Genomic DNA, 24,495 nt, shown 5'->3' with positions numbered 1-24,495 from the left:
TGAGACAGGGGTCATAGAATATAATATCAAGGTTGGAAGGGACCTCAGGAGGTCATCTAGTCCAACCCCCTGCTCAAAGCAGGACCAATCCCCAACTAAATCATCCCAGCCATGGCTTTGTTAAGCCTGACCTTAAAAACCTCTAAGGATGGAGATTCCACCACCTCCCTAGGTAACGCATTCCAGTGTTTCACCACCCTCCTAGTGAAAGAGTTTTTCCTAATATCCAACCTAAACCTCCCCCACTGCAACTTGAGACCATTACTCCTTGTTCTGTCATCTGCTACCACTGAGAACAGTCTAGAGCCATTCTCTTTGGAACCCCCTTTCAGGTAGTTGAAAGCAGGTACCAAATCCCCCCTCATTCTTCTCTTCCGCAGAGTAAACAATTCCAGTTCCCTCAGCCTCTCCTCATAAGTCATGTGTTCCAGTCCCCTAATCCTTTTTGTTGCCCTCCGCTGAACTCTTTCCAATTTTTCCACATCCTTCTTGTAGTGTGGGGCCCAATACTGGACACAGTACTCCAGATGAGGCCTCACCAATGTCAAATAGAGGGGAACGATCACATCCCTCGATCTGCTGGCAATGCCCCTACTTATACATCCCAAAATACCATTGGCCTTCTTGGCAACAAGGGCACACTGCTGACTCATATCCAGCTTCTCGTCCACTGTAACCCCTAGGTCCTTTTCTGCAGAACTGCTGCCGAGCCATTCGGTCCCTAGTCTGTAGCAGTGCGTGGGATTCTTCCATCCTAAGTGCAGGATTCTGCACTTGTCCTTGTTGAACCTCATCAGATTTCTTTTGGCCCAATCCTCCAATTTGGCTAGGTCCCTCTGTATCCTATCCTCCAATTTGGCTAGGTCCCTCTGTATCCTATCCTACCCTCCAGCGTATCTACCTCTCCTCCCGGTTTAGTGTCATCTGCAGACTTGCTGAGGGTGCAATCCACACCATCCTCCAGATCATTTATGAAGATATGAACAAAACCGGCCCGAGGACTGACCCTTGGGGCACTCCACTTGATAGGGTTAGAAGGGACTGCAAGGGTCATCTAGTTTAACCCCCTCCCAAGATGGATGATTTGTTGTGTCTAAACCATCTCCAGGGAAGGAGATTCCACAACCTTCCTAGGTGTCTGTTCCATTGTTCTGCCGTTCTTACAGTTAGGAAGTTTAATCGAAATCTGCCATGCTGTAGTTTGTACCCACTGCCTCTTGTCCTGCACTCTGTGGCGAGAACAACTTTCCCCCATCTTTTTTGTGGCAGCCTTTCAAGTATCTGAAGGCTGCTATCATGTCTCCCCTTAATCTGCTCTTTTCCAAACTAATCATACTCAGTTCCTTCAGCCTTTGCTCATATGGCTTGCATTCTGTCCCTTTGATCATCTTTGTCGCTCGCCCCTTCATCCTTTCCAGTTTCTCTACATCCTTTCTATACATTGCTGACCAAAATTGGACACAGTGCTCCAGCTGAGGCCTAACCAGCACTGAGTAGAGTGGAACTATCACCTCCTGTGACTTGCATGCTATGCCTCTGTTAATGCAACCTAAAACTGCATTTGGGTTTTTTGCAACAGCATCACATTGCTGACTCACGTTGAGGTTGTGATCCACCATAACGCCCAGATCTTTTTCAGCAGTGCTGCTGCCAAGCCAGTTATCCCCCATTCTGTATTTATGCATTCGGTTTTTGTTCCCTAAGTGTAGCACCTTACATTTGTCTTCAGTGAATTTCATTTTGCGGTCTATAGCCCAGTTCTCCAATTTATCCAGATCCCTCTGAATTTTAGCTCTGTCCTCCAAAGTGTTGGCAACTCCCTCTAGCTTTGTGTCATCTGCAAACTTGATTGGTGTGCTCTGTATACCTACATCCAGGTCATTAATAAAGTTGTTAAATACCACTGGACCCAGAAAAGATCCCCGTGGAACCCCACTTGAAACCTCCCTCCAATCCAACATCATTCCATTAATAGTGACTCTGTTCGTAGTTGTTTAGCCAATTATTTATCCACTTAAAGTTAGTTTTGTTGAGCTTGAATTTCTCCAGGTTATTTATCAGAACGTCATGTGGGACTGTGTAGGAAGCCTTGCTGAAATCCAGGTATATTATGTCCACCACATTCCTCCATCTGCCAAATTAGTTACCCTGTCGAAGGATTCAAGCTGGTTTGGCAGGGTTTGTTCTTGGTAAATCCATGCTGGCTGCTAGTGCTCACCCCTTCATTCTCCAGGTATTTGCAAATTGAATGTTTTAGACATTGCTCTAGTAGCTTTGCAGGTATCGAGATCAAGCTGACTGGTCTATAGTTCCCCAGTTCCTCCTTTTTAAAGATGGGCACTATGTTAGCCCTTCTCCAGTCCTCTGGGGCCTCTTCTGTCATCCATGAGTTTGCAAATATTATTGCCAATGGCTCAGAGATTTCTTCAGCCAATTCCTTCAGTACCCTGGGACGAATAGCATCAGGCTCACTGACTTGACTTCATTCAAACTGGTCAGAAGATCTCAGATGGGTTCTTTACTTATCCCGAACTGCATCAGTTCCCCTTTATTGTCTATAGTAACTTTGCTAGTAATCCAGTCACATGCTATTATCATATGTTATCATCAAGAGGATGGTGATCAATTGTTCTCCATGTCCACCGACAGTAGGACAAGAAGTATATAAGAATGTTATTACTGGGTCACACCAATGATCATTTTTCAGAGTAGCAGCCGTGTTAGTCTGTATTCGCAAAAAGAAAAGGAGTACTAGTGGTATCTTAGAGACTAACCCATTTATTTAAGCATAAGCTTTTGTGAGCTACAGCTAGAATCATAGAATATCAGGGTTGGAAGGGACCTCAGGAGGTCATCTACTCCAACCCCCTGCTCAAAGCAGGGCCAATCCCCAACTAAATCAACCCAGCCAGGGCTTTGTCAAGCCTGACCTTAAAAACTTCTAAGGAAGGAGATTCCACCACCTCCCTAGGTAACTCATTCCAGTGCTTCACCACCCTCCTAGTGAAAAAGTTTTTCCTAATATCCAGCCTAAACCTCCCCCACTGCAACTTGAGACCATTACTCCTTGTTCTGTCATCAGCTACCACTGAGAACAGTCTAGATCCATCCTCTTTGCAACCCTCTTTCAGGTAGTTGAAAGCAGCTATCAAATCCCTGCTCATTCTTCTCTTCCGCAGACTAAACAATCCCAGTTCCCTCAGCCTCTCCTCAGAAGTCATGTGTTCCAGTCCCCTAATCCTTTTTGCTGCCCTCCGCTGGACTCTTTCCAATTTTTCCACATCCTTCTTGTAGTGTGGGGCCCAAAACTGGACACAGTACTCCAGATGAGGCCTCACCAATGTCGAATAGAGGGGAACGATCACGTCCCTCGATCTGCTGGCAATGCCCCTACATATACATCCCAAAATGCCATTGACCTTCTTGGCAACATCTTAGTATTCATGTAGCTTAGTATCTGGTCTTCTGACAGTGGCTGGTGATAGAAGCATTAGAAGAAATGTACAGAAAAGGGCAATTACCAAGTGATCCAGCCCAGCTTCTGGCAGTCAGAGGTTTAGGGACACCCAGAGCATGGGGTTGCAACCCTGACCATCTTGGCCAATAGCCATTGATGGTCCTATCCTCCATGAATTTATCTAATTCTTGTTTGAACCCGGTTATGCTTTTGGCCTTCACAACAACATCCCCTGGCAAGGAGTTCCACAGGTTGACTGTGCGTTGGGTGATGAAATACTTCCTTTTGCTTGTTTTAAACCTGCTGCCTGTTCATTTCATTGAGTGACCCCTGTTTCTTGTGTTATGGGAAGGGGTAAATAATGGGTTTAAGCTGTAGCATGGGAGATTTAGGTTAGATATTAGGAAAAACTTGCCAGCTCTAACTGTAGTTAAGCTCTGGAACAGGCTTCCCAGAGAGATTGTGGAATACCCATCATTGGAGGCTTATCAGACCAGGTTGGCCAAACACCTGTCAGGGATAGTCTAGGTTTACTTGGGCCTGCCTCAGTGCAGGGGGCTCGACTAGGTGACTTCTCAAGGTCTCTTCCAGCCTGACAGTTCTGCGATTCTACGCACTCACTGTCTGAGAGCCCCCTCGAAGTAACTAAGCCCTACAGATGCCTCTGAAGAGTGCACACCTTCCCCTGAGCCTGCTCAGTGGGTTCTCTCTGCCAGGTGAGCTGCTGAGAGACAACAAGTTCTAGTACTGCAAGCCAGGACAGGAGGGGAGCAGGGATGATGGATGGCTGTGGGCTGATTCCCTCTGCTTCACACCTTGTGTCATTATTCACATCCATGCAAGGGGGTAAAAAATAGGACTCAGTCTGCATTCTCTGCTCATCCCAATGGGAGCCTCTTGTGCCTTGTGTAATTTACACCCCCAACCCTGTACAGCACCCTGCACACAGTGCCCAAGACGGTCAAATCACACTTCCCCTTCCAGTCTCATCCATGCATCTCAAAGCACCGTTCAGGAGCGGCCCAGTTTCATCATCTCCATTTTACACATGGGGAAATTGATTTGGAGGCAAAATGACTCTGCCAGGGTCATACAGCACAGAGGAGAGAACCCAGGAGCTCTGATTTCCACTGCTGTACTCTGGCCCCAACTGGGTCTCCACCCAGTTACCACCCTGACTATCTCAGAACAAACCAGCCTCACAGCTGCCAGGCCTTCAGAAGTTTGCATGTACAGTTTATTTTGTTTCACAACAGAAATACAAAGAGAAAAATTGCTTTGAATTTTTTTAAACTTTTTTTCTTTTAAACATAATGCAAACTTTCGATATGGAAGCCGCAGCCTCCTCATGTCTTTCTGTTAACCACAATGCGAGACAGAGAGAAGGGGGAGGGAGAATCCTTTTTTTTTTTTCCTTTTTCTTTTTTAATAAGGTTATAACTAGATCTAGAGACACGTGGCCTGGATTTTCATATAGAAAAAAAAAGAAAAAAAAAAGATGTGTTAACAGTATGTATAAGAGGCATATTTACACAGTATTAACATGCTGACAAAAAGGTTACAATATTGAATATCGTACAACATCAATTCAGAAACAAAGGTCAGGGCAGAGGGCAGGGTAAAAAGAGAATCAAATTAATAAACAGAGTAGGCAATAAACAAACAACCTGGTAAAACAATGATATAGTTAAGGCTTAAAAAGTGTATAAAAATAACACAGTTAATATCCAAAACGGAACCAAAGAGTACATAATATATATGAGTTTTTGTCTAGTCTTTTTTGGAGGGCTGAGGGACGTGGGGCATTCTTCCTTCTCTATACATAGGTGTTATGTGTGTATATACACACACACACACAACTCCATGTATCCATCCATCCATCCACAGGCATGGCTTTCCAAACAGGGAGGCTGGCAAGGAGCTGGGCAAGTCCATCTACTTGCTGCTTTAATACTATATTGAATTGGTTTCACCCAACAGGAAGGGATCTATGGTTTGCTGCTGGGAGGGGAGAGGGATGGGATAGATCCACTCTGCTTTTTTAAATCTCTCATGGTTGGGAGGGTTTCTGTTCTGGCAGTGAAAGGCTTCAGTGGCCACAGGCGGCTGTATCACCTCCTGCTTGGGAGGATGGTCTCTCTGGCAATGCACAGCGCCTCCTGCTGGGAGAAGCTGGGTTAGTGTGTGAGCAGCCAGCCAGTGCTTCCAGCTGGAGCAGTGGTGAGCTCTCCATCAGTCCCAGCTCCTACCTAGACCCTACCGTGGCCCTGCTGAGCTGAGCTAGCTCTGAGCTCCCGCCCAAGAAACGCTGCCGTCATTGACTCTGGCTGGGCCAGGCCCCTCCAAAGCTGCTACATTGGAGGTATTTACACATGGTGAATAATTCTTCCTGCTGCATTTGCTTCTTGGTGACAGGTACGTGGGGTTCTGCAGGGCAGAGAGGCAGATCCACAGCACCCTCGGCTAGGGGAATCCCCCTCCAGTCCATCTGGCCAGAGAGCAGGGTCTGCAGCTCCCAAAACAGCTCAGTGCCCCCAAAGGCCAGAGATCAAGCTGGTGCCCCAGCTGTCCCGAGGGAATCACATGGAGGGCAGTAGGATCCATGCCTGCGGTACCTCTACTGTACCCAGTGGGGTGACCCCAGGGAAGGGAAGGGCCTCATGTCTCACGTTGCTGGATTTCTCCCTCCTAAGCTTGCTCCAAGGTCCCTGCCATGGGACTGCACTGCTGGGGGGCTCATTTCCAGGAGGTGCCAGGGGAGGTGGGGAAGGAACGCCGCTCCGGGAATACAGACCTCTCTGCGTTTCTCCCATCGCTCGTCTGACCAGGCACACGGTCCCAGGACAGAGCGAGCCAACCCCCTCAGGCACTGCCAGTCCCTGCTACTGGGCATAGCCCCCTGGGCACACAGGCTTTCCTCTTCCCCTTTAGTGCTTTAGTTTGCTCGGGAGGGAGCTGGTTTGTTACCTGCATCCCAGGAGGGCTCACGGTCTGATCCTGCCCCACTAACCTCTGGAAGAGCTTTGTCATGGCAGCAGAATCAGACCCCAACAGATCAGAATTTCAGATCCAAGCGGTGCTAATGTCCCAGCTCACCTCCGATGCCAGCAACAGGGAGCAGGGGCAACACAGGCTGTCCCCTGCACTCTCCTGCTCATCTCCCCAAGTCCTGCAGAGCCCTACCGTGCTCAATACAGCCATTTGCAAGTGACCCTCAAATCTAATTCTAACCGGCCCTGTTTCACACAGCACAAACCAAAGCCCAAACCACGGTGCCGGCTGCGCCCAGGTAGGGTCAGCCAAGTTCAGAACAAGTGACTTGTGCTGACAGGTGCAGCCGGGTCAGAAATGGAGCCAGTCACAGGCCCTCGTGTGCACAGGGCGAATGGGAGCTGTGCCCCGCCAGCAGCTGTTCCAGTGAGCACCAGGCCAGCCCCCAGGCGCATCTGCAGGCTGGCGTGGGAGTCCCTGCCCCAGGCAGCTGTCTCCCAGCTGTTACTGTGCCAGCCAACAGGTGCTCTGCAGGTGGGCTCATTACCATCCTGCAGACACGGCAGGCGCCACAGACTGCTCCAAAGCCCCAGGGCACAGGGTCAGCACTAGCCTCGCCGCAGGGTTCAGGGACCCAGCGAGAGGCAGGGACCGGCACCAGACGAGGTTTCTATGTGAATCCTGTGAAGGTGCAGAAAGCGCTTGCCAGTGCCCTGCTGGGAACCTGGAGGGAGGAGCAGAGTTAAGGGAACCCTTAGCTGGGAGGGCCAGAGCTGGCGTGTAGGAGCCCGCTGTACTGCACTGCGCAGGGGATGGTAGCTGGGGGTCTGGAGGGAGCTTTCCCATGGGGCGGACTCCCCTCTCCCACATGCAACACTCTGCCTGGGGCCCAGCCCCTTGATAAGTAAACACAGGATCCAGGAGGTGATGGTGAGAGAGGAGACCCCAGGCTGCCGCTACTCTGGAAACCCTGGCAGGCTGTGTGGTGCCCCGGCTTCCGGAGCAGCAGCCCTAGATGCCCACAGTGGGGAAGAGAGATTGAAAAGTAAAATCCATGCCAAAGAGCATAACCTGCAGCGAGCCCCCTGCACCCATCTCTCACACTCGCTCTTCTGTAGCAAACGCCCCTTCATAGCTCAGGACAATCCCTAGTAAGCACCAGGTGGACTCGGGGGGAGGTAGCAGATCGTGGGCAGCTGAGGCTCCCAACACCCCCCCCCCCGCCCCCCCCAGATCCTCAGCACCATGACCAAAGTGCTCCTCCAGTCCCATACACCATGGCTGGCTTAGCAGAGCTGGAGTCTGGAAAGGGGAGCCCCACAGCTGGGCCTATATCAGAACTGGCCACAGTCTGCCTGACTCCTGCCCCAATCCTATAGACTACAGCTCCCAGCAGGCAATGTGCTTTCCCGATCTGGCGGGATACTGCTTAGCTCACGCTAGAGCACGGCATGCTGGGACCCGTGGTCTTCATGGGCTGCATCTCTGGATTCCACAGAGGCATGACCAGCCCTGCTCTCCATGAACTTGGCCAGCCCCAGCTGTGTCCCTGTCGTAGGCTGAGCGCCTCCTCCGGCAGCCACCACACTTACCCCCGCTGGGCACAGCCCCAGCAGCGATGCCTCGTGCCGCCGGGGAAATGTGCACGGACCACGGCGTGGCCGCAGGGACAGCCAGTCCTGCGCAGCTCCAGCCGGGACAAATGAAACAAACAAAAGGAAACAACCAAAATGTCCCAACGAGGTTGGACAAAGTGGCAGAGGGACGAGCCCCAGTGGGGAACAGCGACGTCTGTGGAACAAAGGTCTCCCTCTTGCGGCTGCTGCTCCAGCACCAGCAGATCCCACCTCTCCAGCCAGCAGGTTAACCCATTCCCTCCTCAGCCGGCCTCACGCTGGCTCCCAATGGAGAGTCCCGGAGGGGCAGCAGATACCAAGCGCCAGGCTGGGTACGTCCCAGAGTCTCATCCTGAGGCTGAAGGAGCCCGAGCGCCAGGCCCTAGATCCTGCCTGCCACGCCATCCAGCGCTTCTCTGTCCAGTTTGGGTTTTCGGTTTTAGCAGCACCAACTTCTTGGCCAATATATATATATCTATATCTCTCTCTCTATCTCTCTCTCTCTCTACTTGTATCCAAAAGAGAGCAGAAAGGAGTACGGAGGATGGGGCAGAAAGAAGGGAAAAAAGAAAGAAAATGAAGGAACCAAACAGAGATTCAAAGTGCTCTGAAATAGTCTTTGGATGTCACCAAAACTGTGGACGAGTCCCTGGCTCTCCCGGCAGGGTGCTGGGGGTGGGGCCAGGGCCGAGGGGTGTTTTCCAAACATTAATTCATTCATTAATTTCTCCCAAAAGATGAGGGTCTTCACAGTCGCTCCCCGTGACTCGGCAGGCGCGGGCACTCGGTGGCGGTGCTGGGGGGTGGTGGTCTGTGTGATCGTCTCCAAGCTGCCCCCTGGCGATCCGGAACTGGGGGGAGGAGAGCTGCGCAGGGTAGGGGTGGGCAAGGAAGCCCCAGATTAGATGAGCGAGATCCGCACTGGGATGCTGGGTGACTCCGTCCTTTGAGGCGAGTGCTGGCTCACTAGGTGTTCCACCACGGTGTGTTTGGACATGTGCTTCATCAAATACGTCTCCTGCGGGGAAAGAGAGCCGGGAGCAGGGTAAGCGCTGCAGCTAGGAGGGTTGGGCCCACTGCCTGCCTCCAGTGGGGATGGAACTGACCCGTCCCCGGCACCCTCTGTGCCCAGAAGGGAGCCCCCACCCCATGCCCCCACCCGGAATCCATCCTCATTCACCTGCCTGGGAGAGCTACAGGACAACTCAGAGGTGACAAGCTGATTGGCTCTCCCAAGGGATCTGCCTCCACCTGGCGGGAAGAAGCCCAGGCTTCAGGCTCTAGCCAATAGAAAACAATTTTCTCTTACCAGCTGGTTTGCGAGTGGCTGAAGCCTGATCCCTGCAGCACCGTAAGAGCCTCCCTCCCAGTGCTGGGATGACTGCTGCGCTAAGGAGCTCCTCACCCAATGAGCACCTGGCTGTGGGCAGAGAGACCCTCCCTTTCTCATCCCGCATGGCTGAATTGGCGCAGGCTGGGGGCATGAGCCGTCTCTGGAACACACCCTGCCTGCGGCATCGCAGGCCCCATCCCTGCCTTGGCTGGTGCTTGGCTCCCCACGCCTCCTGCCACACTCACCGAGGTGTAGGCCCTCCCACACATGCTGCAGCAGTAGGCCTTGGCGTGTTTGATAGCGTGTGCGGAGAGGTGGATCTGCAGCGATGCCGAGTCTGAGTACGCCCGGTAGCAGTTCGGACACTTGTAGGGCTTATCCTTGTTGTGCTGTCGCTGGTGTGACTGTGAGGGCGGGGAGGGGGCACGGGCAGCGTTACGTAGCACAATCCATGGCAGCTCTTGGGCCGTGCCCGCCCCCCCATGCCCAGCGGCTGGGGGACCACGTAGAGCAGCCTGCTCTGCTCCCAGGATCCACACCAATGGCAGACCAGACACCCCTGTGGGACAGGGGCCAACGACTATCGATCCCCACAGCCCCCTGCCTGGCTCAGGGCATTGGCGCCACCTCCCCCTGTCCTAGGTCCCCAGGCACTGAAGCTGCTCCCTGGAATCACATCCATTGGGTTGGAAGAGATGTCTCCCCCTTCACTTCAACTACCCAGCTCCATGACCTAAGCCAGGGCTTTACTCCTCTTCCCCTTCCCCCATCAGCCTCTTAGTTTCTGTTCCCCACCCCAATCAAGAGCTCTCTGCCCCACTCCATCCCCATCCTGCAACCACTTGTGTCTCCCCACTCCAAGGGCTCGGCCCCCCATGGGCTGACCCCACTGGGCTGGGCACATGCCGGGCACCCAGCCAGGGCACTGACCTGGAGGTTGGAGAGCTGCGTGAAAGCCTTTTCACAGCCAGGGTGTGGGCACTTGTAGGGTCTGTCGCCAGTGTGAATTCTGCAACACAGCAACAGGCATGTCAACCCAGGCCCTGCCTAGAATGGGATCAACCCCCCTGCCCTACTCTACCGTGGGGATGCACCAGCCCTCTAAGGCCCCAGCACACAGAGGGTACCTGGACAGCCCCCTTCTCTCCTGCCCCACTCAGTGAGCAAGGTGGCTCTGTCCCCAAAAAGGGCTGCGTCTGTTAGCATGCTGGATTCCAGCCCTGCGAGAGCCACAAACACAAAAGCAGGAGCCACCCCCCACCCGCAATGGGGTGGAGCCGGACCACCCCAGCTGCAGGGCAGTGGGCCCCCAGCATGCTGTCTAGCCAACGCCAGCTTGGGCCAAGCCTCCCCTTGCCTCCCCTGGAGTTAGAACCCGAATGTCCCGTTCGCACCGACTCCCTCACTCGGGTCCAGTGGTGCTTTTAGCTCGAGCTGGCTGGCCCGAGACGTGCACCACTTGTCACCTCCCCTGCTGTGGGGCCACAGACTAGTGCCACTCTGCCACAGCCTTCCCACCATGCTCCCCCGTTCCCGGGGGGCAGATCAGTTCTTCCTCAATCCCCTGGGAAATACCGGCAGAGCCGCCCAGCCCCCTCAACGTGAACGCCCGGGGCTGTGCCCCCAGAAGTCCTAGCACCTCACACCAGCGCGGGCAGGGCCAGCGCAGGCCTGGCAGCGGGAGAGCTCTGACACAGCCTGGCCGTGCCCACTGGAGCCGGGCTCTCTCGAGAGGAGTCCCACGCTAACTCCGTGGTGAAGACAGGCGCTGCCAAAGCGCTGGCACCACCTGGCAGTTTAGTTATTTCCTGATCAGCAAGATCATGGCGTCTGACTTGTTCAGCCCGGAGGGAGGGCAGAGCTGCCACCTCTGAGTACAAAAACCCAGGACAACCGGGATGCTCCTGGGCCCATTAGACTGGCCAGGTACTGAGCACCCTGACAGATCTCCCAGTACAGCTACCTCAAAAGAGGGACGATCCTGGGCAAAGCTGGACAGGTGGCACCCTTAAGGGAAAGAGGGAGGGAGGTTTATAGGGCCAGTCCAAGGAGGCAGGCAGAGGATGGCTGGCCTGTCCCAAGGGCTCACAGGAGGCAATTGTCCCTCTGGCTTCATTCCATTCAGGCGCCCAGAGTAGAGGGGCCAGCCTGCTCCTTCATGTTTGACGCTAGGGGGCAGTGCAGGAACCCAGGGGCAAAGGGAAAGGAAGCCAAGGGTGGGAATAGGAGTCAAACCCTGTATCATTCTAGGGGTCCTGAGGTGGCCAGAGAAACGCTCTCCCAGTCAGGCCCAATCGGAAAGCCTGGGCTAGATAGCAGCCTTCAACTACCTGAAGGGGGGTTCCAAAGAGGATGAAGCTCGGCTGTTCTCAGTGGTGGCAGATGACAGAACAAGAAGCAGTGGTCTCAAGTTGCAGTAGGGGAGGTCTAGGTTGGATATTAGGAAAAACTATTTCACTAGGAGGGTGGTGAAGCACTGGGATGGGTTACCTAGGGAGGTGGTGGAATCTCCATCCTTAAGAGGTTTTTAAGGCCCGGCTTGACAAAGCCCTGGCTGAGATGATTTAGTTGGGGTTGGTCCTGCTTTGAGCAGGGGGTTGGACTTGATGACCTCCTGAGGTCTCTTCCAACCCTAAACTTCTATGATTCTAGATTCCACAGCTCCATGCAACAGGATGGCTGGGCACCTGTTCACAGGCAAAATCTGGCACCTGGCATGAGACACCAGGGGCACGTGCCACACACCCTCTGCATGCAAACACTGGTGCAAGGGGTGCAGACCTATCACCACTGAGCCAGGTCTCATAGGTTCTGGTGAATTTTTACATGGCTCTCGGGGAGCTCAAGGCTGGACACACCTCAGTGGTACAGATGAAGTGGGGGGCTACCAGCAGCAGGCTCCTGACAGGACAGCAGTGGCATACCCAGGCTGTGCTTATCCCAGTGCATTCTGGGACTCCTGAGGCTGCTATCCCATAGTTAGGGCCCTACCAAATTCACAGCCATGAAAAAATGTGTCATGGCTTGTGAAACCTGGTCTCCCCCTGTGAAATCTGGTCTATTGGGTGCTTTCACCCTCTACTCTACAGATTTCACAGGGGAGACCAGAGTTTCTCAAATTGGAGGTCCTGACACAAAAGCAGGGTTGCCAACCTTCCAGGATTGTCCTGGACTCTCCAAGAATTAAAAATAATATCGTGTGATGAAACCTCCAGGAATTCATCCAACCAAAGCTGGTAACCCTACCCAAAAGCGAGCTGCAGGGGGGGTTGCACAGTTATTTTAGAGGGGTCACGGTATTGCCACCCTTACTTCTGTGCTACCTTCAGAAGTGGTAGCCAGAGAGTGGGTGGCTGTTGGCCACGTGCCCAGCTCTGAAGGCAGCGCCCCACCAATACCAAACCACGTCACCTTTTCTTCTGTGCTGCTGCTGGCTCTGCCTTCAGACTGGGCTCCCGGCCAACAGCCACCACTCTCCAGTTGCCCAGCTCTGAAGGCAGCACCAGTGCAGAAGTAAAGGTAACCATATGAACCCCCCCTACAATAACCTTGTGACCCCCCACAACTCCTTTTTGGGTCAGGCCCCTTACAAGTAGAACACCCTGAAATTTCAGGTTTAAATAGCTGAAATCTTGAAATTTACGATTTTTAAAATCCAATGACCGTGAAATTGACCAAAAAGGACCATGAATTTGGTCCCTCCCCTACCCATAGTGCCCGGCGCTGTTGATGGGTGAAGGTGGCTAGGGGTAATCTCCCCATACAAAGCACTGCACTGTGGGACCATCGGGGGGACAGGGGAACTGGTGAGGCTACAGCTTCCCAGCTGCTCTGGGACAAAGGCTGTGGGACAAAGCAGTTCAGCCAGACAGGAGTTACAGGCTTGGTCCAGCTGTCAGAGGCCTGTTTGCTCTGGGATGCCACGGGGCAAGCAGGTGGCATCTGCTCAGAGCCAGCCAGGCATTGGCCATTGCAACGCTCCCCAGTCAGCTGGGCCCCGTTCCCTGGGCAGCCCCACCCCTCACCTGGTGTGCTGCTGGAGATGGGAGAGCTGGCGGAAGGATTTCTCACAGTAGGAGCAGTGATACGGCTTCACGCCCAGGTGGATGCGCAGGTGCTGGGCCAGGTAGGAGGCGTTGGCGAAGGATTTGGAGCAGTGCGGGCACTTGTGGGGTTTGGCCTCTGTGTGTGACTTGGAGTGGATCTGCATCTCCGACTTGGTGAAGAAGGTAAGGGGGCAGACTTTACACCTGGGAAGGGACAGCGAGAGGGGCCCAGGGGCATCAGCAAAGGAATGGCAAGCAGCACGCCCCCCCGCCAGGCCCTGCACCTTGGAGACATGCTGCCAGCTCTAGGACGGCGTGCCCTGCAGTGCTACAAGGACCGGGGTCTGAGAACAGTGCGGGACATGAGGCCATTGCAGCCCCGGCCTGCCCCGGGAGTAACTCCGGCCTGGCTGCCATGGGCCAGATCCACCGAACAGGCCTGGCTTCCTACCCAAGACTTGTCCCATTCCCTGGTGATGGGCACACACTGTTCTGTAGGCTGCGCGGAGCAAGGGGAAAGTCCATGGGAAGCCAGTGTGGTGGGGCAGGGCAGCCAGTCTCTGATGGGTCCCACAGCAGCATCATGGCTGCAGAAGCTAACAATGCAGAGACTGAGGACAGCTGGAGGGGGAGCACAACTTCCGCTCACCAGCACTGGGTCAGTAGCCAAGGGGACCATCTGACCTTTCAGTCCACACAACTGTCCCCCACAAGACAGGCAACTGTGAGCGCCACATTCCACGGATGGGGACACTGAGGCACAGAAAAGGGAAGCGACTTGCCCAAGGTCACCCAGGGAATCAGTGTCAGAACCAGGAAGAGAAGGAACCCAGTCACCCTGATTCCCACCCCCCTCCTAAGGATGGGACTAGGACACAGGAGTCCTGGGTGCCAGTCCTGTGCTCATGCCCCACTCTGGCACAGAGGGTGGTGCATGGAGGGTGGGGCCACACCTCAGTAGAGGCCTGGCCAAACGAAGGCCATAGGGTGGCACCCGAACAGAAAGGGGCTGTTCCTATGCCAGGTGCCCCTCCTTCAGCAGAGGGAAGGGAGCAGCCAGCAGAGCCAAGCTGGTGTGGGGGCTGCCCGCCTGCCCAGGGCTCCTGGGGCTGAAGAAGTGGCACTTTGCTGTGTATGTTCCAACCTGTAGGTTTTGCCCTCTTTAGCGGTCTCGCCTGAGGCCAGGATGGGGTAGGGCACCACGAGGACGGGTGGCCCCGACGGGTTCTCCGCCTTGATCTTCTTCCGCCCTCGCTCTGACTTGGGCGCCCCCAGCAGGCTGTGGCCCTGGATTGTCTTGATGGAGTCCAGGAGTGGGGGGCTGGTGATCCCTGAGATGAGGGTGGGCGAGGAAGCGATGAGTCTGCTCTGGCTGGTGGAGGTTGGGGTGGAGGGGGTGCTGGTACCAGTGCTGGATTCCGAGGTGCTGACCGCGGGGGCACGGGAGGCCAGCCCCAGGCCTGAGAGGTAAAGGGGGAGGGTGGGGGGTCACTGGCACGCAGCTCAGCAGGGATGGAGCTCGCCCTTCTCCCCCAGGGGGCAGCCAGCTTTCGGATACTAAGCCCCCATCTCAGGGAGTTCCCCGGACAGGCGTGGCTTCCCCGATACAGCTGATCCCACTTAGGGGACCCAAGCCATGGGGGGGGGGGCTGACCCAATGCCCCCCCAAAACTCCCAGCCCCTGATAATGGAGGCAGGAGGGGACCCCCTGCAGCTGCAACATAGCACACGGGGGTTCCATGTGGCAGAAACACAGCACTGAGAGGTTCCGTACCCCGTCGGCAGAAAGGGCAGTGGGTGAAACAGAGCGTCCTGCCAAGGGGGTAAGCATGGCCTAAGAGTTGGGGGGCAGAGCCAGCCTCTGCCTAGGGATCCTGCCGGGTAATCTGGGTTCCCTCAAACACAGGGGGCCCCGCTCCTCTGGAGTCCTGTCCCTTCCTGCCTGGGCAGAGATGCACATCCCTACCCCTCTAACCCTGCTCGGAAGCCCCTTCCCTTCCCTCCCCCCCCACGCTGCTCCCCACGGTGCTGCTTGGCTGTGGTTACCTGTGACCGTGCTGGTGGCCGGCCGGGCATGCAGGGCCACGTCAGGCTGGGGGACGGCCTGTGGGTGCAGCCCTGGGACCTGCTGCAGTTTGGGGAGGGACATGATGGACTGGCTGCTCTCCGCAGGCGAGGGGGGCACCAGCAGGGGCTGCTGGGAGGACACCGAGGTTGGGGGCAGGTGAGGGGGCCGGATCTTCTCTGCCATCAGCTGCTCCTTGATTTTATTGATCAGAACCAAGTTGTCCAGCTGGGACGAGGAAAGCAAGATGCACACGTCACTGCCAGAGGCACGGGAGCATGGCAGGTACTGGCCTCACGGGGAAGCTGCCAGCCCCGGCACAGCACAGGCGAGGGGACACTAGCTCCCACCCCCCAACTGTGCCACTGTTCTGGGGCATGGCCCCTCCTCTGCAAATCCACATGTGGAGAGGGGAAGGGTGCTCCCACCCGCGGCCCCACCTCTGTGACTGCTTGGGGGAAAGAGGGCCAGACTCTTGCTGGAGCTGCATGCGTCCCAACATGCAGTGGGGCCCCCAGCACTGGCAGATCCTATGCCAGCATGTGGCCCTGAGCTTCCACCCACCCACCAAGCTAGCTGGCACACTGTTCTGCGCTGGGATGCCTGCCAAAGGCTGCCCCTCGCCCAGCCAGCCACAGCTGGGGTACCTGCCATAGACGCTGCAGACGGAGCAGAGGCAATAGCTCATCTAATGCACTCTCTCGCGCGCACACACCCCCCCGGAGCTCAGGGCCGGATTGTCCCTTCTCGTCTACCCCTGAGTCTCGCAAAGGGGCTTCCTTCCCTGGCTCCCCAGCCCAACAGCTCCGTGGGTCCTGAAACATGGTCTCTCATCGCCACTTGCCACAGGACTTTAGCAACCTTAATCTCTCCCCAGGGGTCAGTCCCTCCCGGCCGTGGCCCTGCCCACTGCTCTTCCCGGGGTCTCGGCTGGCCCTGCCACAGCCCCCAACAGCCACTACCTGGGATCGTGCTGCTCTGCAGCTGGACCTCACCCACGACTGCAAAAAGCTGCCCCTCCTCGCTTCTCTTGCTGCAGGGTAGGGAGGGGGTCTTACCTGGCTGGGCATGGTGGGAGGGGGCGGCCAGAAGTAGGGGTTGTTAAAGCGAGGCTCCGCCATTCTGCAAGGAGGCAAACAGAGAGAGGGTCACAGTGTGGCACTTGCTGCTGGGCTCCGTTACCCCCTCCACAGCTCAGTAGGTGCCACACAGCAAGGCCTGGCTAGGTCACGCACCCACCCACTCCCTGCCAGGCCCAGCCTCCTCCCCATGCAGGACAGATGGTGCCAGAGCTGGAACTTTGACATGACATGAGTTTTATCCAGAGCCTGCTCCCGGACACCGCTACGGGCCTGGGACTGACTCCATGGGGCAGGGGCACACGCAGTGGGTTTATTCAACACATCTGTGCATGGTTTATCCTCTCCCGCTCCGCACACCAGGCCCACGCCCCGGCCCATCTCGTCAGGCTCAGTGCATGAAATCAGTGTCGGGGCCTCTGCTCCAGGGCAGCCCCTCTGTCCCCTGTAGGCAGCAGGTGACAATGTGGGGTTCCTGCCCCCAGGTGCCAGCTGACAGCAGCAGAAGGCTGCCCCTCCTGCCCCAGGAAGGGCGATGGCCCGGTTGTGTTGGTCTTTTATGAAAGGGCCTGTGAGGCAGAAGGGTGCCCCTCTCCCCCACCAGCATGGCCCTGGGGTTCAGTGTAGTCGCCATCTCGGGCGGCAGGGCTCCCACAGCCATAAGGATTCCCCCTTCACTCCCTAGAGACCACCCTCTGGTCCCTTCACTGGAGCCATCCACCTCCAGCTCAAGGGCCTGGGAGACAAGGGACTCTGCCTGGCTGGGGTGAGCTGCAGCACCCCCAGGCCTGGCAATCAAACCCAGATCCTGATGGAGCAGGAGGGTGCTAAGGAGCAGCTGCTCTAGGATCCTTTTGGCTGGAAAGATAGTGGCAACAACACAACATTTGAGGGTCGAAGGCAAAGCAGGGCCAGGTGGGAGGAGTCCCCAAGGGGTCAGAGTGGGATGAGGACGGCACCCCTAAGCCCCATGCAGGAAAGCCCTGTGGCTCTCAGGGGGTAACCAAGATGGAGGGTGCCTTCCCCAGACCATCCCTGCACAGAGAGTGTGGGATGATGGAGGATCACAACAGACCTGGAAGACAACGAATCAATAACAGCCCACACCACCTCATACCCCTTCATGGTTCAGCAGGAACCCACTGCCCCACCAGATCTCATCAGCTCCTCTCAGTAGAGAAGCAGAGACTAGTTAGGGCCCATCTAATCCAGCACGGTGGGGGGGGGGGGAGGGAGAGAGAGAAGAGTCCCCTGCAATCGGCTCCCTGGGCTTTGTGCAATGGAATGGCAGAGCCCCCAGCAAACAGGTTCCCAGAATGTCCCCAGGGAGACGATGGTGCAGCCGAATAGCTCCGACATGCCCATTTAGGATGAACACGATCCCTCTCCTCACAGCACAGACCCCTAACGTTCTTCCCACTCCCTCAGCAGGATGGATTTCCATGGGGCTGGCCCTGCACTTCTTCTCTGTCCCGCTGTCTACCCATGGCTAACACAGCTAGCCTAGCCCTGAGGTTACTTGCATCCCATTCCTCAACAGCAACATTCGGGCCCCTAACTCACCTCTGGTCATTGCAACTGAGAGAGCACAAGGGTGGCCACGGCATGTGTTTTTCTTTAATCCTGCACCCCATCTCTGCACTACACTGATCCCCCCGGCAGGGAATGAGGAGCCAGACAGGTGGGCCTACATCCTACCCACAACCACCAGCCGGAACAATCATTCCTTCTCCCTCCTTGGGTTTTACACCCACAAACACCTGTGCAGGGTCACCATGGCCATCTCTCTCCAGGCGATGCTCAGCTGAGTCGTCAAGCAAGAGATCTCTTAGCAGCTCTCCCTCCTTACCAGGGAGTCCCTCTGGGGATACAGGAAGGGAGGATTTCACAGGCCCAGCCCCGAACGCTATCTACGCTCACCCTTGCACATTCTGCCTCAAAACCTCACTGACAGCTCTGTTCGCACGTGACCTCTGCTTTTAGGTGCCTTGACTCGGCATTGCCTGACATGAGACACCCTGAGCTGGATTTCTAGCACTTACAGCTCTCATTGACAACATCTGAAGATGTGGGTGCTCAGCGCACTTGCAAGTCCGGCCATAAGTGTCTCAAGCTGGGACCAGAAATCAAGGCAGGCACCCAAAAATCAGAAGCTACTTGAAAACGTGGTTCTTCACGTCCATACCCTTGTAAGGCTGAAGGGCCACAAAGCTGGAGAATTAATGCAAATGCCACTGTCTAATTTGCATAGTTGATGAATATGCATTTCTTCATTTACTTGCAGATCAGAAATTAACTGAGTTATAATTTTTCAGGATCATAACACACCACCCACTGCCTGTCTGCCCTGAGCTATTTCTCTCTCCCCCCTTCTCAGTCGTAAGTTCCTCCCCGCAAGGAGGCAGCCATGGGAGTGACCTGATACCCGCATGGAGACGGCTGTGGGCCCAAGCGGCACCTGGACACCTTGAGGCAACTGAAGGTGGATCAAAAAATGACACGAGTAAATAAATAAAATCTGGGCTGTCTGATGAGATGTTTGCATGATTGTTGGCAACATTAACAATAGGATCATGGCCCCTGCTATACATATTTGTTGAGATAACTGGCTCTGTGGATACAGGGAAAGCTGTGGATGTGCTATATCGTGACTTTAGCAAAGCTTTTGATACAGTCTCCCACAGTATTCTTGCCAGCAAGTTAAAGAAGTGTGGGCTGGATGAATGGACTATAAGGTGGATAGAAAGCTGGCTAGATCGTCGGGCTCAGCAGGTAGTGATCAATGGCCCCATGTCTAGTTGGCAGCTGGTATCAAGCGGAGTGCCCCAAGGGTCGGTCCTGGGGCCGGTTTTGTTCAACATCTTCATTAATGATCTGGATGATGGGATGAATTGCACCCTCAACAAGTTCATGGATGACACTAAGATGGGGGGATACGCTGGAGGGTAGGGATAGGGTCCAGAGTGACCTAGACAAATTGGAGGATTGGGCCAAAAGAAATCTGATGAGGTTCAACAAGGACAAGTGCAGAATCCAATGCACCGCTACAGGCTGGGGACTGACTGGCTAAGCGGCCATTTCGCAGAAAAGGACCTGGGCATTACAGTGGATGAGAAGCTGGATATGAGTCAACAGTGTGCCCTTGCTATCAAGAAGACTAATGGCATATTGGGCTGCATTAGTAGGAGCATTGCCAGTAGATCGAGGAAAGTGATTATTCCCCTCTATTTGGCACTGGGGAGGCCACATCTGGAGTATTGCGTCCAGTTTTGGTCCCCCCACTGCAGAAGGGATGTGGACAAATTGGAGACAGTCCAGCAGAGGGCAATTAAAATGATCAGGGGACTGTGGCACATGATTTATGAGGAGAGGCTGAGGGAACTGGGATTGTTTAGTCTGTGGAAGAGAAGAATGAGGGGGGATTTGATAGCAGCTTTCAATTACCTGAAGAGGGGTACCAAAGAGGATGGAGCTAGGCTGTTCTCAGTGGTGGCAGATGACAGAAAAAGAAGCAGTGGTCTCAAGTTGCAGTAGGGGAGATCTAGGTTGGATATCAGGAAAAACTATTTCACTAGCAGGGTGGTGAAACACTGGAATGGGTTACCTAGGGAGGTGGTGGAATCTCCATCCTTAGAGGTTTTTAAGGCCCAGCTTGACAAAGCCCTGGCTGGGATGATTTAGTTGGGGATTGGTCCTGGTTTGAGCAGGAGGTTGGACTAGATGACCTCCTGAGGTCCCTTCCAACCCTGATATTCTATGATTCCTGTGAGGACGTGAGAAATCTTGGCTTTCACAAGATTTCAGGGAAGCAAAGTACAGTGAGTGAAACTCCTACGTGCCATGCCCAGGAGACATGGGAAGGGCCACTAAAATACAAGCTCAGAGACCATGAGTTCTAGCCCCAGCTCCTCCGCTGCCTGCTGTTGCAAGTTCCGTGCCCTTTCTTCACCCTTATTCTGAACCCAGCTCTCATAACATCATTCACCCATTTTACAGGCCAGGCTGACACTAAAAAGCTGTGCTTGCAGAGCTACATTGGCTAGTCACAGCCCTAGGTGACACATGCTGGCAGAGCCCCCAGTGCAGCTAAGCCAACAGGAGAAAGTGCTTCTGTTGACACATCCTTCGGGGAGGTAGAGTTACTTCCGGGCAGAAAAGCTCCTTCTGTTGACATTGCAGGGGTCATGCTGACATGGGCCCTGTGGCGTAGACATGGCAACAGATAACTGAGCTCGAGGGCTTGTTCTCACTCCCCTTCTGCCCCACTGCCCCGTACACACACAAAACCCCTTCGTGAGTATGAAAGCACTTTTAACTCCAGTTGGCTGGCCCATCAGGGTCTGGGCTATCACGGGAGTTAGCACAACCGCACTGCTGCTAATCCAATCACTCTGGGCAAGCTGTGTGCGACTTCACAGCGTGGCCTCTCTCCCTTGAGCTCCGTTAACTTGAGCAGCATTAACTCATGTGTAGATCATGCAAGTGAACTGTTAAGACCTGGTGTAAGAACCTGCCTACTTCAGGCAGAGCTAGGAACAGAATCAGGGCTCTTCTGTAACACAGCCAAGTCTCCTCCACTTTGCCACGTAGGATCTGTCTGCTCTGCAGAGTTAGGGCATGTCTACACTACAATTTTAAGTTGACCTACGTTAGGTGATATCCACACTACCCTTCTTCTGTTGGTGGTTCCACTGACTGAAGAGGGGCAGCGTGAGGTGCTGAGCACCAAGGCTCCATGCCAGGAGTCCAGCTGCCTCCGAGCTTCTTGCCCCCCACCCCCGGCTTGGAGCGGTGGGGCGTTGTGGAGCTGTGCAATTGACAAGTCAGCCAACAGCTCATGTAGGGAACACAGTGTCTCACCCTAACTACACCAACATAAGCCCTTCGCCTCTCGTGGAAGAGGAGTTACTATGTTGGGGTAGGAGCAGCAAAGAGTCCGGTGGCACCTTATAGACTAAGAGATTCATAGATTCATAGATATTTAGGTCAGAAGGGACCATCATGATCATCTAGTCTGACCTCCTGCACAACGCAGGCCACAGAATTTCACCCACCACTCCTGTAAAAAACCTCACACCTATATCTGTGCTATTGAAGTCCTCAAATCATAGTTTAAAGACTTCAAGGAACAGAGAATCCTCCAGCAAGTGACCCGTGCCCCATGCTACAGAGGAAGGCGAAAAACCTCCAGGGCCTCTTCCAATCTGCCCTGGAGGAAAATTCCTTCCCGTCCCCAAATACGGCGATCAGCTAAACCCTGAGCAAGGTTCAGAGATGTACTGGAGCATAAGCTTTCGTGGGTGAATACCCACTTCGTCGGATGCACGGCACAGGATTCTTTGCTGCTTTTACAGATCCAGACTAACACGGCTACCCCTCTGATACTATGTCGGTGTAGTAAAGCACTTACATCGGCAGGAGCACGGCTGTAGTGTAGACACTGACATAGTTAGGTTGACATATATATTGACCTAACTCTGTAGTGCAGACCAAGCCTTATCCTGGCTTCTTACCAAGATGCTTGCCTGCCCCGCCCCACCCCACCCAAATCCCTCTGGCCTGAGTGTGGCATTGCTTTCACCCCAGGCTAGCTGGCCCAGCTTGGGGGAAGGTTTAGAACCCAGGTTCCGCTAACACTGGTAACCTACCCACTTTGTGATGAGGATGCCACAGAGGTGCTGCCAGTCCTCCAATGCCTTCCCACCATGCCCCTCACATGCCAGGACAGAGAAGTTCTCCCACAACTCACAGGGAAAGAATCACAGAACGGCTCAGGTTGCTGCAGTACAAACCACCATGTGGATGTTCCCCTGACATCCTAGTGACACACACAGGGAGTGCAGCATCCGTGAGGACATGGTAAGCCAGGTAGGGTTTTGCAGCGCAGCTGCTCACACCTGGGCTACGCCAACCCAAGTGCCAATCATATGGGATAATTGCAGCGAAGACAGACCCATAGACTGTTAGAAGGAACATGGCAAATTAGAGGCTTCTGAAACCCACAGTAACAAAGGGCAGCTTCGTGTTACTCTCTAGCCACTTGTCCACGTAGATGTTTGTGACTCCGATACTACATCGCTGCTAGCTTCAGTGGTACAGCTCCCATGTTTGCACTCAGAGGTCCTAAGCTCAGTCCCACAAGTAACCCAGCTGGGGAGTGTTGTGACATTTGGCTCTGCTGTCTGGAATCACTCAACTGCCGTCTGCTCCCAGAGCCAGGAATCCTGCTGCCCAGGTGAGCCATTGCCAGCTCACACACCTGTAACCCACCAGCATGTATGGGCCGGTCCACGCAAGGGGAATAACACACCTTCCCAAGCAGTTACTTCTAGAGCTAATGGGAAACAGGTCTGTGCTGTGGATCTGTAGAGTGTGGGTTTAAACCCTGTTGATGACCCACTATGGAGGAGAAAAAATATATTTACCTGGGAAGCTGGCTTAGCTGTGGGAAGAATTTTATATGGCAAAGCACTGCTTTCAGCAGTGAATTTGGATGGTCTATTAAAAGGTGTTTCACTATTGCATTTGTTTGTTATAAGTGGGAGCTGTCCCTTTCAGAACCAGCTGGAGACAGAGCAGAGAGGTGGGAGATGTTTCCTGTGCCCAGAGCGGAGCAGACCCTGCCTGTGACAGGGCCACAAAAGGGCAGAACCTGATTTAATACATTCATCTTCCCACCAAGCAGCCTCATTCCCCAAGGTGTAACGTGGGTGCTTACGGGCACTGGATCCCTCAGGGCTCTAAGAACCCTGGGCCTGTAGGTCACCAGTGCGAACCCAGGCTGGGCCCAGCCAATGGCTGTTTGGGGAGGATCTGTTCCAGCTCTTACATCCCAAACTCACCATCATGCTTTGCACTGGACTGCAAGCTCTTTGGGGCAGGGTCTGTCTCCTATAAGGTGGCCATTCACCCAGAGACTCCGGTACCTCTGGGAATGGTGTAAGCCTGCCCCTGCCAAGACCCTACCCAGATGACCACGGAAGCACAGTGCGTGCGAGGTCACGCTATGTGGGGGTAGGGCAGCAAACTCTTAAAAATGGCACCCACCTCCTGTGCAGTGGGACCTCACACACAGGCCACATGGAGGGGAGGGGCATTTTTCACTGCTCCACTCCTGCCAGCGTGACCATGTGTGCAAGGTCACGCCAGCTGGGGTGGAGAGGCACGCTCTTTAAAATGGCGTCCCCTGTCTGACGCCTCAGGTCCAATTCTGTGCAAGTACTGGACTCTGCAAAAGCAGGACTGCCCGAGAGGCTTGCCTGGTATCTTCCTGTGTGTCCATGCAGTGCCTAGCACAAAGGGCCCAGTCTCAGCAGGGCCGCATGGGAGTGCCTCATTTACTATGAATGTAAGAGAATCGGCAGCCCTGGCCCCGTGGCACACACCCATTACTCGGTGCCTGGGAGAGCATGCCAGAATCAGGAGCATCCCTGGAAATTGGGCATTGCATGTCACCAAGTCACCCACTGACACTCCCAGAGAGTCACATTTTAGCTCCACCCACAAATAATTCTCTAAGCCCCATCCTCAAGGGATGGCTTCAGCAAGTGGGAGGAAAGAGCAGCAGCCTTTAAACTGGTTGCTGGAGTAAAATGCAGTGTTATTGCAAGTAAACTACATAGGAGAGTAGCTAAGAATCCTGCCTAGCGACCTAAAGGAAAGCTGATGTCCTATCCCGGACCTAAATCCAAGGACACAGAACAATGGCAGCTTGTTCTAAGAACTGGGATCACTTCATAACTTTCCAAGCAGTTAATACTGATATTCCAGCTGGGGTAGGATTAAAAACCATAAACTCAGGGCTTGTCTACACTTAAAATGCTACAGCGGTGCCTCTGTAGTTCTTCAGTGTAGACATACCTACACCGACAGGAGGGATTCTCCCATCGGCATAGGGAATCCACCTCC

At 54.4% G+C, this 24,495-nt stretch overlaps 1 protein-coding gene across 9 annotated transcripts in view; it reads right to left on the bottom strand.

Moving 5' to 3' along the window:
- Positions 1 to 4,676: 4,676 nt before the first annotated feature.
- The window catches only part of ZNF362 (zinc finger protein 362), a 54,629-nt gene continuing 34,810 nt past the window's right edge, over positions 4,677 to 24,495 (bottom strand). For 5 of the 9 annotated variants that reach the window (XM_073316293.1, XM_073316292.1, XM_073316290.1 and 2 more), the window contains exons 3-9: positions 16,471 to 16,630; positions 15,490 to 15,736; positions 14,588 to 14,903; positions 13,423 to 13,647; positions 10,328 to 10,406; positions 9,643 to 9,801; positions 4,677 to 9,082 (exon numbers count right to left, since the gene is read on the bottom strand). In XM_073316293.1, the coding sequence (XP_073172394.1) occupies positions 8,966 to 9,082; positions 9,643 to 9,801; positions 10,328 to 10,406; positions 13,423 to 13,647; positions 14,588 to 14,903; positions 15,490 to 15,736; positions 16,471 to 16,630 (1,303 nt within the window). In that variant the 3' untranslated portion in view covers positions 4,677 to 8,965. The remainder of the gene's footprint in view (positions 9,083 to 9,642; positions 9,802 to 10,327; positions 10,407 to 13,422; positions 13,648 to 14,587; positions 14,904 to 15,489; positions 15,737 to 16,470; positions 16,631 to 24,495) is intronic. The other 4 variants (XM_073316298.1, XM_073316291.1, XM_073316297.1 and 1 more) reach the window with 2 other exon arrangements.

This window comes from Lepidochelys kempii, chromosome 18 (assembly GCF_965140265.1).
Source record: "Lepidochelys kempii isolate rLepKem1 chromosome 18, rLepKem1.hap2, whole genome shotgun sequence".
Classification (NCBI taxonomy): Eukaryota; Metazoa; Chordata; order Testudines; family Cheloniidae; genus Lepidochelys; species Lepidochelys kempii.
This window is presented reverse-complemented; position numbering and strand designations above follow the sequence as displayed.